The 14,443-nt window shown below is 42.9% G+C and overlaps 1 protein-coding gene across 1 annotated transcript in view; it reads left to right on the top strand.

Moving 5' to 3' along the window:
• LOC143808068 (putative cation-transporting ATPase 13A5) overlaps nucleotides 1-14,443 on the top strand; it is a 642,074-nt gene that overhangs the window by 246,500 nt on the left and 381,131 nt on the right. Inside the window, exon 18 of the mRNA XM_077290325.1 lies at nucleotides 10,767-10,891. Coding sequence (XP_077146440.1) covers nucleotides 10,767-10,891 — 125 coding nt within the window. The remainder of the gene's footprint in view (nucleotides 1-10,766; nucleotides 10,892-14,443) is intronic.

Here is a 14,443-nt window from a genome sequence, read left to right as displayed (position 1 = left end):
TATTCTCTGGAATGCCATGCAAGCGAACCACATTCTGTAAAAACAGAGGAACCAACTCGGATGAGGAAGGCAATTTAGGCAAGGGAACCAAATGAACCATTTTAGAGAAACGGTCACACACCACCCAGATGACAGACATTTTCTGAGAAACAGGGAGATCAGAAATAAAATCCATAGAGATGTGGGTCCAAGGCCTCTTAGGAATAGGCAAGGATAACAACAATCCACTGGCTCGAGAACAACAAGGCTTGGCCCGAGCACAAACATCACAAGACTGCACAAAAACTCGTACATCTCGAGACAGGGAAGGCCACCAGAAGGACCTAGCCACCAAATCCCTGGTACCAAAGATTCCAGGATGACCTGCCAACGCCGAAGAATGAACCTCCGAGATGACTCTACTGGTCCAATCATCGGGAACAAACAGTCTACCAGGCGGGCATAGATCAGGTCTATCCGCCTGAAACTCCTGCAAGGCCCGTCGCAGGTCCGGGGAGACAGCAGACAATATCACACCATCCTTAAGAATACCAGTAGGCTCAGAATAACCAGGGGAATCAGGCTCAAAACTCCTAGAAAGGGCATCCGCCTTCACATTTTTAGTACCCGGTAGGTATGAAACCACAAAATTAAATCGAGAGAAAAACAACGACCAGCGCGCCTGTCTAGGATTCAGGCGCCTGGCAGACTCAAGATAAATCAAATTTTTGTGATCAGTCAATACCACCACCTGATGTCTGGCCCCCTCGAGCCAATGACGCCACTCCTCAAAAGCCCACTTCATGGCCAAAAGCTCCCGATTACCAACATCATAATTTCGCTCCGCAGGCGAAAACTTTCGAGAAAAGAAAGCACAAGGTCTCATCACGGAGCCGTCGGAACTTTTCTGCGACAAAACCGCCCCCGCTCCAATCTCGGAAGCGTCGACCTCAACCTGAAAAGGAAGAGTAACATCAGGCTGACGCAACACAGGGGCAGAAGAAAAGCGGCGCTTAAGCTCCCGAAAGGCCTCCACAGCAGAAGGGGACCAATCAGCAACATCAGCACCCTTCTTGGTCAAATCAGTCAAAGGTTTAGCAACATCAGAAAAACCAGTAATAAATCGACGATAAAAATTAGCAAAGCCTAAAAATTTCTGAAGGCTTTTAAGAGACGAAGGCTGCGTCCAATCACAAATAGCCCGAACCTTGACAGGGTCCATCTCAATGGACGAGGGGGAAAAAAATGTACCCCAAAAAAGAAATTTTTTGGACCCCGAAAACACACTTAGAACCCTTCACACACAAGGAATTAGACCGCAAAACCTGAATAACCCTCCTGACCTGTTGGACATGAGAGTCCCAGTCATCCGAAAAAATCAAAATATCATCCAGATACACAATCATAAACTTATCCAGGTATTCACGAAAAATGTCATGCATAAAGGATTGAAAAACCGAAGGGGCATTTGAAAGACCAAAAGGCATTACTAGATACTCAAAGTGGCCCTCGGGCGTATTAAATGCGGTTTTCCACTCATCCCCCTGTTTAATTCGCACTAAATTATACGCCCCACGGAGATCAATCTTAGAGAACCACTTAGCCCCCTTTATTCGAGCAAACAAATCAGTCCGCAGTGGCAGAGGATACTGATATTTGACTGTGATCTTATTCAAAAGTCGATAATCAATACACGGCCTCAAAGAGCCATCTTTTTTAGATACAAAGAAAAAACCGGCTCCTAAGGGAGAGGAAGATGGACGAATATGTCCCTTTTCCAGGGACTCCTTAATATATTCTCGCATAGCAGCATGTTCAGGCACAGATAGATTAAATAAACGACCCTTTGGAAATTTACTACCCGGAATCAGATCTATGGTACAATCGCAATCTCTGTGAGGAGGTAGTGAACCAAGCTTAGGCTCCTCAAAAACATCACGATAATCAGATAAAAACTCCGCAATCTCAGAGGGAATGGATGACGAAATGGAAACCAAAGGTACGTCCCCATGAGCCCCCTGACATCCCCAGCTTAACACAGACATAGCTTTCCAGTCAAGGACTGGATTATGGGCTTGCAGCCATGGCAATCCAAGTACCAGAACATCATGTAGATTGTACAACACAAGGAAGCGAATCGTCTCCTGATGGTCTGGATTCATACGCATAGTCACTTGTGTCCAGTATTGTGGTTTATTACTAGCCAATGGCGTAGAGTCAATACCCTTCAGAGGTATAGGAACTTCCAGAGGCTCTAAATTAAACCCACTGCGCCTGGCAAAGGACCAATCCATAAGACTCAAAGCGGCGCCAGAGTCAACATAGGCGTTCGCGGTAATTGATGACAAAGAACAAATCAAGGTCACAGATAAAATAAACTTAGACTGCAAGGTACCAATTGAAATAGACTTATCAACTTTTTTTGTACGTTTAGAGCATGCTGATATAACATGAGTTGAATCACCACAATAGAAGCACAACCCATTCTTTCGCCTAAAATTCTGCCGTTCGCTTCTGGACAGAATTCTATCACATTGCATATTCTCTGGCGCCTCCTCAGGAGACACCGCCAAATGGTGCACAGGTTTGCGCTCCCGCAAACGCCGATCAATCTGAATAGCCATTGTCATGGACTCATTCAGACCTGTAGGCACAGGGAACCCCACCATAACATCTTTAACGGCATCAGAGAGACCCTCTCTGAAATTCGCCGCCAAGGCACACTTATTCCACTGAGTAAGCACAGACCATTTGCGAAATTTTTGGCAGTATATTTCAGCTTCCTCTTGCCCTTGAGATAGGGCCATCAAGGCTTTTTCAGCCTGAATGTCTAAATTAGGTTCCTCATAAAGCAACCCCAAAGCCAGAAAAAACGCATCCACATTGAGCAACGCAGGATCCCCTGGTGCCAATGCAAATGCCCAATCCTGAGGGTCATTCCGCAGCAAGGAAATTACAATCCTGACCTGCTGTGCAATTATTTTTGAAATTCTGAAAACGAGATCTATCCCCAGAGAAAAGTTCTGGTAAAGGAATTCTAGGTTCAGATACAGGAGCATGAATAACAAAATCCTGTAGATTTTGAACCTTCATAGAAAGATTATTCAAACCAGTAGCCAGACTCTGAGGATCCATTTTAATTAGATGAGATCAGAGCCATTCAAGGGTTAGAAGGAGAGAGAGACAAAGGCTGCAGTATAAGCAGAAATGCTAAAGAGCCAACTAATGAGCAAACTAAAAAAAAAAAATAAAAAAAAATCTGCAAACTTCTTTTTCTCTCCTTTCTACTGCCAATAGTTTTAACATGGGCCGGTCATACTGTCATGGTTCTCAATGGCAAGAGAACTACTGAAAAACATAAATAAGGACTAGCTCTTGGATGATGGCATCTAGAGCTGACCGTGAGCTAAACCTACCGCACAACTAACAGTGGCCGGGTAGCGTGCCTACGTTATATCCCTAGACGCCCAGCGCCAGCCGGAGGACTAATTAACCCTGGCAGAGGAAAAACAGGCCTGGCTTACCTCTAGCAGAAATTCCCCAAAAAGGTGACAGAAGCCCCCCACATGTATTGACGGTGAGTTCAGAGGAAAAAGACATACGTAGTATGAAGGCAGGTTCAGCAAAGCGAGGTCCACTTACTAGATAGTAGGAAAATAGAAAAGGGAACTTCACAGTCAGCTGAAAACCCTATTCAAAAGACCATCCTGAAATTACTTTAAACTCAGGTCTCAACTCATGAGACTGGAGTGGTAATTTCAGCTCACAAGAGCTTCCAGCTACAGAAATATAACAGAACTGTGAACTGGAACAAAAATGCAAAAACAATACTCAGGACAAAAGTCCAACTTAGCTGATCAGATGTCTAGGAGCAGGAACATGCAACAGAAAGCTCTGGTTACATTGATGAACGGCAAGGCAATGACTGAGCAGCAAGGCTAAATAGGAAACTCCCATATCCTGGAGGAAACAGGTGAACAGAGAAAATGAGGACACAAGTCCAGTACCACCAGTGACCACCGGGGGAGCCCAAAACCAAATTCACAACAGAATCTCAAGAATCTTCCCATTGGCTGGATTAAGGGTTATCGAGGGCCATGGGCCTGAGATTCTCCACTCCAGTTACAATTGATATCCAGGTTGATGCTTTGATAGCTCTGTGGATGCTAAGACACATTTCAGAAACTTGCAACATTCCAGGAAATGCAGTTCACTGCAAAATCATCTTAGTCATTTTCAGAGCTATTTCCTCTCTTTTTAAATAAACAGAAAATGTTTAGTCCATGTCATGTTAATATGACAAAAAAGGTACAGTTTTCATTGAATTCAATTTTGTTTAATGCATGTGTTTGCTCTCCTATACAAGTAGGTTGCTCACATTTTTAAAGTGCAGATGTTCCACTTTTTAGACCACTCCCCCTATTGGGGTGAAACGTGTGACATTTTGGAAAATTGTTTAAGAAATTGCAAATCTTGTTTTAATAAAAAGTGGCTTTAATAAATCCCCCTTTACTGTCTCCAAAACCTCTAGTACCTCCTTGAGCTGATGCTGGTGATTAATAATTACATTACCAATCTTTTACAAGAAGGCCATAACATTTTTCTCTTGATATCGGCCACTGCCATCACAGAATATTGCTGCCATGAACAGGCATGCTTGGTTTACAACAATATTACAAGTGGTATGTGTAACATCCACATAAGAGTTGAGCAAAAAGATTTGCAGGCCTTTGGTACAGTGGTCACATTGGTAGTCATTCCTGATGTCCCTTCTAGTGCCCCAGAGCAATGTCATACGTGTATCACACCACCATGATGATTTTGCGCTGGTCCTACTAATCAGAAACAAAGAGAAAGTTCACTGCACTCCGACGTGGCTGCTGGACCATAGCCATCCGAAATTGTTTGCTCAGCTCTAGTCCACATGACAGCTAGGACCCAAAGGTTTTCTGCAGAACAGGACAATGATCTAATTTTGATGCCCATACAGCCATTTTAGGCACTTTCAGTGGTGGACAAAGGTTAGCCTGGACCTATTTAAACCAAAACAAAAATAAAACCCCTAAAATATAACTTTATGTTGTGGAGCAGCTTGTCTCCAGCTGACTTTTCTTTCATTTTGTAAAACAAAATGATACCCCTAAAATATAACTTTAATGCTTTAAGGTAAAATTTCCCATATATTAGCGTCAAGAGAATAGCACAATCTTAACAATACTAAAAGGGATAGAGATAAACTTGGTGAGGGGTGACCTTTCCCTTTCTCACCCTACCTTACCGCGGAGATTGTCACCCTACGTTCGACATGGCGCCCCCACTCAACATCGGCTCTCCCTTATGACCCTAAAGGGTGGAACTATCAAAGAAACACCATCACCAACACCAAAAAATACTTAACGTGCTAATGTGCTATATGGTGCTCAGCCAAAAAACTGCATCAGTGTATTCTTTCTCAGAGTAGGTATACCAGTCTTATTCAGGATTAGTTTCTGCTTTGAATACCATCAATACACTTATATCTGATAATCTATTCTAGTAATGTGCATTAGTGAGCAATTTCATGAATAAAGAGAAATTACTTGTATATATCTCAAAGTTTTGCAACTCTTAAAAGGTTGGTGCCATGTTGTTATGGGTTCACCCACTGTTGATAGCACATATGATAATGGGTACAAGTAATAAAGAATTATAAATACAAGATAATGGCAATAACAACGCCTACAACGTCAAAATGGCATTGCTTCACTTAAACAACAAAGATACACCTCATATGCTAGGTTCACATTAGCGTTTCTGTGCACAGCATATCATCTGCATGCACAAACGCATGCCAAAACACATGCAAACGCACGTTTACGCTGCGTTTTTTATCCGCATGATCTTATGCATGACGGCAAAAAAAACGCTGTGTGTGCATGCATTTGTATGCGTTTTTGCATGCCTTTGCATTGTTTATACGCATGTGTATGGTATTTCCCAATGTGCGTGGCTTATGGTATTTCTATATATAGAGACACAAATACTCTTCTTTTGATGCTGTATCCTGCTGCAAGATGGATCTTAGCGTGGAGAACTACAATCTGAATCTGGATTTATCATTGAAATTGGCTTTTGCTTTTGTTGTGGCTTGTGAGGAAGAAAGGAGACGAGAAAGATGGAGAAGACGTCGTTGTCACTGTAGTCAACACCCCATTGTTAAATTGCAAGATAGCTGTGGAACCTACCACTTATTGAAAACCGAGCTTCCTGTAAACCCGCAAAAGTTTTTTGAGTACACAACAATGTTTGAACAGAGCTTCCAAGAATTGCTGCTACGTGTCAGAGGATCCATCACCAGGCAGGACACAAAGCTATGTAGAGCAATTCCTGCTGAGGAACTTCTGTTGGTGATCTTAAGGTACCTAATTTTGAATTAGAAACACCTGTCATTAATATTACTGTTCTAAAAGCCATACACTGATTTTTTTTCCCCCACTTTCTTTTCACAGATTCCTGGCTACCGGAGAGACCTTATGATCTCTACATTTTCAATTTTGGATTGGACTGTCCACCCTTTCTGGGATTGTTGGAGACACCTGCCATGCATTGTGTGACGTTCTGTGTGCAGAATTCCTCCTCCAGCCCACAACGGAACTCTGGCTGAAAAATTCAAGGAAATTTGTAATTTTCCAAACAGTGTGGGGCCTGTGGATGGCAAACACATTCGAAGTCTGAAACCTGCTGAAAGTGGATCCAAGTACTTCAGTTATAAAAAATACTTTTCCATTGTTCTCATGGCAATTGAAGATGCTGAGTATCGATTTGTCGCCGTTGACGTTGGCTCATTTGGACCAGGAAATGACTCACAGACTCCGACATGGGACGTTTGTATGGTAATAATTTTAATTTTCCACCGCCACAACCTATGGCGAACACTGAAGGACCACCAATGCCATTTGTTGTTGGGGATGAGGTGTTTCAAATGTGTGCCAAACTCATAAAACCATACTCAAGTTGGTGCTTGATTCACACAAAAAGGATTTTCAACTACTGACTGACAAGGGCATGAAGAACTGTGGAGTGTGCCTTTTGGTTTGCTGGCAGCTAAATGGCACATTTTAGGTACAGCTATCAATCTTAAAATAAAGACAATTGATGAGGTTGTGAAAGCGTGTGTTGTTTTGCATAATTACTTCCTGTCAAAAGAGTAACCCCACTTCGAACTTGAGGAACCTGTTAATACCACATTGCAGGATTACCATGCTCACCCTCTGAGGAATAAATTGGCTGCCTACTTTGTTTCTGATATTGGACGTGTGGCTTGGCAAGATGAAATGGTTTAAGCTGTAAATAAGTCAAATGCACCTGTAATGTTATGTACCGGTACTGTTTTCTGACTGTAATATTAACACCTTGACTGTAACTTTAATAATAAACACCTTAACTGTAACACCGGTTAATACTTCACTCAACAATACACACGTTTAAATAAAGAGATAAAGAAAACACAGGGAGACAGGTATTGTGAAACAAAATAATTTTTACTAACAAAAATAAAACTTGAAATTTAACTAAGAAACATTGGCAGAGGACACATTGGGGGAAGAGGACACATAAGGAGTGGAAAACAAGTTGGAAGGGATTGACACATTGGATGGGAAAGAACCAAGGGAAGGTGTGGACAGACTTGAAAACAAAGACACATTCGGAGGTAAGGGTGGAGGGGGTGGTTAATGTTTCTTTCCGTTTCAATTACTGGCCTTTGTTTTGCTGCTTCCTCGGCCTTTTGGTTCCTGTTGCTGCATGGTGGGAGGGGAAGTCTGGGCTGCTGCACTCGGCTGCATGGTTGAAGAGGAAGGCTGGGCTGCTGTATTCAGCTGCATGGTTGAAGGGGAAGGCTGGGCTGCTGCACTCGGCTGCATGGTGTAGCTGGGTACTGTTGGAACAGTCCTAATGTCCAGCAGTGGTTGTGGTAGTGGTGGATAGGTTACTTGGTGAGCAGACTGGTATCTAAGTCCTTGTGATGTTGGGAAAGGTGCTGGTGGATTCTGCCACTGATGCTGTGCTGGAGCTTGTTGGCCTGTAGGGAATTAAGTTTGTGCCTGCTGCTGATATCAGGACTGCTGCATGGCCTCAGTGTAAGCAGCCTAACAGGCCTTCATCACATACAGCTGGATATCAGGAATAAGGTTTTCCGTCATGCCCAATTCTATAGCGGAAAAATAATGTTGCGCCGGTCTATGAAGGTCGGCTTCCAGGCGGTCAAGGCGTCTGTGGACTTCCTAGAAAAGTGTGTTCACCTGACTGAACCCACTATCCAGTTTTTCTACAACCGCCTTCATCCCAGCCTTGAAGACAGAGCTTAAGTGAATAAAGTCAGGCATGACTGACCTATCATAGGCCGCTGCTGCTGGTGAGCAGACCCAAGTAAAGTAGTGGCAGAGGGCTGGGAGAGAGGAAAACCAGCCAGTGAAGCCTGCCTGGTTGCTCCATCACTGGTGGATGATTGGGATTGGGCCTGTTCATTGGCTGGTCGATGAGGTGCCGCTCCAACAGAGGATGATCCAGGTTGTGTGGTGCTGCTCCAGGTTACGTGTGGAAAATAAATGAAAAACATTAGTAAAAACCAGTTCCTGGACATGTTCAGTCTGAAGTATGCATGCGTGTCAAAGCATGCGTACGCATGTCTTTGCGTACCAATGCGTTCCCATAGACAGTAATGCGTTTTTTGAAGCACTCATCTGCAATCATCTGCATGCGCAAGGTTGCGCAATATTTGACGCCTCTAAAAAATGCAACTTGTTGCTTTTGCCAGACACTGCTGCACACTGCGAAACAACGCATGCATACGCATCCGCATGCGAATGCATGCAAAAGCATGTCCCGGCGTACACCATGTAAGCTTCACACAGAAACGCTAATGTGAACCCGGCCTTAGACATATATCAAAACTGATGCAGACCATGATGAATCCATCCATAAATTGACAGTGGTCAAAAGAAGACAATGAAAAAGGATGTACTCATCCAGTTAGCTGCCCATCCCGATGCGTTTTCCCGCAGGATAATAAGCCAGGGTTCATCAGGGAAAAGAAAAGGGCTATTCTCAGCAAGAGGCAGCTACAGTGAACCACATCTCATCATGACTGTTCACAATGAAGGGTTACGTGTGTCTCCCCGTGTTAGTATTTAAATACTAGTCAGGAGGTCTGAGGTCAGATACCAGGAGGCCTTTTAATACAGAGGGGTAAGTCAAAAAGTGGTTAAGAAATAGTCTGGGGTCAAAAGCCAAAAGGGTACATCAAAACCAGGGAGTAGAACAAATGGATTGTCAGAGGCCAAGTTAGATACCTGAAGTCAGAGACCATCAAAAGCAGAAGCGAAATCCATGAGAATTGTCATAACAGATCCAAGGCCAAAAAACAGGATCCGATGTCTAACACAGAGCAAGTACGCACACCTAGTCAAAGCAAAGCTACAGCTGACACTGACGACTAACAGTTGAATTGCTAAATATCTAATGATTAAGGATGGAAGGCATCTGAGGAAACACCTAGAGACCAGGCCAGACTGAGCAGTAAGCAGTCAATCAAAATACTGACATCCCAGCACACCCCAGGATCAGATTGAATGACCGGAGTGTCACTCATAAAACCAACAGTCCAGCAGACTCTAGATTTCAAAGAGCTGCTGAGCTAACACTCACAGCATCCCTAGGCCACAATCAGTTATAAAACCGTGACACACAGTAACTTAACTGTGATATCGGACTAGACAAGTTAGCTTTTGCTATCCTTGTGCATCTGTAAGCCTCAGGCACCTGTGACTCTGGATTATTCATTAGTAGTGTTGAGCATTCCGATACTGCAAACATCGGGTATCGGCCGATATTTGCTGTATCGGAATTCCGATACCAAGTTCCGATATTTTTGCGATATCGGAAATCGGAATCGGAAGTGTGCGGTGCGTATGGTTCCCAGGGTCTGGAGGAGAGGAGACTCTCCTTCAGGCCCTGGGATCCATATTCATGTAAAAAATAAATAATAAAAATAAAAAATATTGATATACTCACCCCTCCGGCGGACCCTGGCTCTTAGCGGTGCCTCCGTTCCTAAGAATGCAGGGAGTGAAGGACCTTCGAAGACGTCGCGGCTTGTGATTGGTCGCGTGAGCGGTCACATGAGCGGTCACGCGACCAATCACAAGCCGCGACGTCACCGAAGGTCCTTGACTCTGCATTCTTAGGAACGGAGGCACCGCTAAGAGCCGGGGCCGTCAGAGGGGTGAGCATATCAATATTTTTTATTTTTATTCTTTATTTTATACATCAATATGGATCCCAGGGCCTGAAGGAGAGTTTCCTCTCCTCCAGACTCTGGGAACCATTCCGATACTTTGTGTCCCATTGATATGCATTGGTATCGGGTATCGGCGATATCCGATATTTTTTTCGATATCGGCCGATCCAATCCGATACCGATACCTTTGCATATCGGATGGTATCGCTTAACACTATTCATTAGCTGTCCTTTCTATGATCACTTTTGGTTGGTACGTACTACTGAAAATCGGAAACACCCCATTGTTCATTGTTCCAATTTCCACAGCAGCAATAATCCAGCAGTTTCTCTTAGGATCAAATGCCCTTTTTCAATGACCATGGTCACATAATAGGGTAAAATAATAGCCAGCTAACTGTAAGAGTAATGCTTGCATGTTGCATATTATAACATATAAACTGTAGGTATCTCTTAAATGTCAATAATCTCAGAATTCATTTTTTAACTTTAAGAACTTCTTTCTTTCCAGAGAAGATGTAGAGAATGAGCTTCAGTTCCTAGGCTTTTTGATCATGGAAAATAAACTGAAGTCTGAAACAAAACCAGTTCTTCATGAACTTAAATCTGCAAACATAAGAACAATCATGGTCACAGGTATGGATGAAAATTTGTGGAAAACTTCATATGAGATAATTAATTTGCTTGAAGGTGTTGTCTACATTCATCAGGTATAGCAGACACAACATCACGAGTGCTGCTCATTGTCTGATGCAGAAGTGAGTGGTGCCGAACACAAAGTGCCTCAAATATTATCAGTTTAGTGATAAACAATTGAATAACAGATGTAAGCTTTGCACGATTGTGTGTCTTTCTTTGTGTGTGTGTGTGTATATATATATATATATCGATGAAAGGAAAAGGAACGCACTCACTGGACGTCCGATGCAGGTAACTTTATTGTAATATGAAAGTCATCTTCACAACCGGGGGTGCTGTACAAGGAGTGCGGCAAAGCTGGACAACAGCTGTTTTCTGGCGCGAAACAGCTGTTGTCCAGCTTTGCCGCACTCCTTGTACAGCACCCCCGGTTGTGAAGATGACTTTCATATTACAATAAAGTTACCTGCATCAGACGTCCAGTGAGTGCGTTCCTTTTCCTTTCATCGATATCTACAGTTGGATCTTTTCTACGGAACTCTGCACCCAGGATTGGATGCTTTGGCTATCAACGTGCAGGTGAGCGGTTCCCACTACATCTTTCAGAGACTGTTGGTGCGGTCCGACTTTTTTCTCATTTTTATGATATATATATATATATATATATATATATATATACAGCATATCCATATATATATATATATATATATATATATATATATATATATATATATACGTGTGTACAAGTGCCTCTCACTAAATTAGAATATAATCAAAAAGTTAATTTATTTCAGTTCTATAATACAAAAAGTGAAACTCATATATTATATAGTCATTACAGACAGAGTGATCTACTTCAAGTGTTTATTTCTGGTAATGTTGATGATTATGTCTTACAGCTAATGAAAACCCAAAAGTCATTATCTAAATATATTAGAATAATTAACAAAAAACAACTGCAAAGGCTTCCTAGTCATTTAAAAAGGTCCCTTAGTCTGTTTCAGATGTCTCCACAATCATGGGGAAGACTACTGACTTGACAGATGTTCAGAAGGCATTCATTGACACACTCCACAAGGAGGGTAAGCCACAAAGGGTTATTGCCAAAGAAGCTGGATGTTCACAGAGTGCTGTACCCAAGCATATTAATGGAAAGTTGCGTGGAAGGAAAAAGTTTGGTAGAAAAAGGTGCACAAGCAAGCGGGATAACTGCAGCCTTTAAAAGATTGTTAAGAAAAGACCATTCAAAAGTTTTGAGAGATTCATAAGGAGTGGACTGCTGCTTTAGTCATTGCTTTAAGAGCCACCACACACAGACGTATCCAGGACATCGGCTGCAAGTGTGACATTCCATTTTGCCCAGCCACTCATGACAAATAGACAACACCAGAAGCGTCTTACCTGGGCCAAGGAGAAAAAGAACTGGACTGTTCCTCAGTGATCCAATGTGTTAATTTCAGATTATAATAATATTTGCATTTCATTTGGAAATCAAGGTCTCAGAGACCGGAGGAAGAGTGGAGAGGCACACAATTCAAGTTGCTTGAGGTCTAGTGTGAAGATTCCACAATCAGTAATGGTTTGGGGAGCCATGTTATCTGCTGGTGTAGGTCCACTATGTTTCATCAAGACCATAGTCAGCCCAGCGGTCTACCAGGAAACTTTAGAGCACTTCATGCTTCCCTCTGTTGGCAAGCATTTTGGAGATGGAGATTGCATTCTCTTGCAGGACTTGGCACCTATCCACACTGTCCACACAGTATCACTGTGCTTCATTGGCCAGCGAATTTTCCTGACCTTAACCCCATAGAGAATCTATGGAGTAATGTTAAGAGGAAGATGAGAGACACCAGACCCAACAATGCAGACACGCTGAAGGCTGCTATCAAAGCAACCAGGGCTTCCATAATACCTCAGCAGTGCCACAGGGTGATCGCATCCATGCCATGTCACATTAACACAGAAATTGATGCAAAAGGAGCCCCGATCAAGTATTGAGTGCATTTACTGAACATACATTTCAGTAACCCAACATTTTGAATTATAAAATCATTTTTCAAGCTGGTGTTATAAAGTATTTTAATTTACTGAGATAATGACTTTTGGGTTTTCATTGGCTATAAGCCATAATCATCAGCATAAACAAATAAACACTTGAAATAGATCACTCTGCTTGTAATGACTATATAATATATGAAATTCGCTTTTTGTACAGTATTGGAGGACTGAAATAAATTAACTTTTTGATTATATTCTAATTTCATGAGAAGCACTTGTGTGTGTGTGTGTATATATATATATATATATATATATATATATATATATATATATATATACACTGCTCAAAAAAATAGAGGGAACACTTAAACAACAGAATATTACTCCAAGTAAATCAAACTTCTGTGAAATCAAACTGTCCACTTAGGAAGCAACACTGATTGGCAATCAATTTCAAATGCTGTTGCGCAAATGGAATAGACAACAGATGGAAATTATTGGCAATTATCAAGACACACTCAATAAAGGAGTGGTTCTGCAGGTGGGGACCACAGACAACATTTCAGTACCAATGCTTTCTTGCTGATGTTTTGGTCACTTTTGAATGTTGGTTGTGCTTTCACACTCGTGGTAGCATGAGATGGACTCTACAATCCACGCAAGTGGCTCAGGTAGTGCAGCTAATCCAGGATGACACATCAATGCGAGCTGTGGCAAGAAGGTTTGCTGTGTCTGTTAGCGTTGTGTCCAGAGGCTGGAGCCACTACCAGGAGACAGGCCAGTACACCAGGAGATGTAGAGGGAGCCGTAGGAGGGCAACAACCCAGCAGCAGGGCCGCTACCTCCACCTTTGTGCAAGGATGAACAGGAAGAGCTCTGCCAAAGCCCTGAAAAATGACATCCAGCAGGCCACAAATGTGTATGTGTCTACACAAATGGTTAGGAACAGACTCCATGAGGATGATCTGAGTGCACGACATCTACAGATGGGGGTTGTGCTCACAGCCCAACACAGTGCAGGATGCTTGACATTTGCCACAGTACACCAAGATTGGCAAATTCACCACCGGCATGCTGTGCTCTTTACAGATGAAAGCAGGTTCACACTGAGCACATGTGACAGACACGATAGAGTCTGGAGATGCCGTAGAGAGAGATCTGCTGCCTGCAACATCCTTCAGCATGACCGGTTTGGCAGTGGGTCAGTAATGGTGTGGGGTGGCATTTTTTTGGAGAGCTGCACAGCCCTCCATGTGCTTGCTACAGGTAGCCTGACTGCTATTAGGTACTGTGATGAGATTCTCAGACCCATTGTGAGACCATATGCTGGTGTGGTTGGCCCTGGGTTCCTCCTAATGCAGGACAATGCCAGACCTCATGTGGCTGGAGTGTGTCAGCAGTTCCTGCAAGATGAAGACTTTGAAGCTATGAACTGGCCCGCCAGTTCCCCAGACCTGAATCTGATTGAAAACATCTGGGACATCATGTCTCGCACCATCCACCAATGTCACGTTGCACCACAGACTGTCCAGGAGTTGGCGGATGCTTTAG

Source organism: Ranitomeya variabilis, chromosome 2 (assembly GCF_051348905.1).
Source record: "Ranitomeya variabilis isolate aRanVar5 chromosome 2, aRanVar5.hap1, whole genome shotgun sequence".
NCBI classification, from domain to species: domain Eukaryota; kingdom Metazoa; phylum Chordata; class Amphibia; order Anura; family Dendrobatidae; genus Ranitomeya; species Ranitomeya variabilis.
Note: the sequence above shows the minus strand (reverse complement) of the source record. Positions and strands in the feature narration are given on the sequence as shown.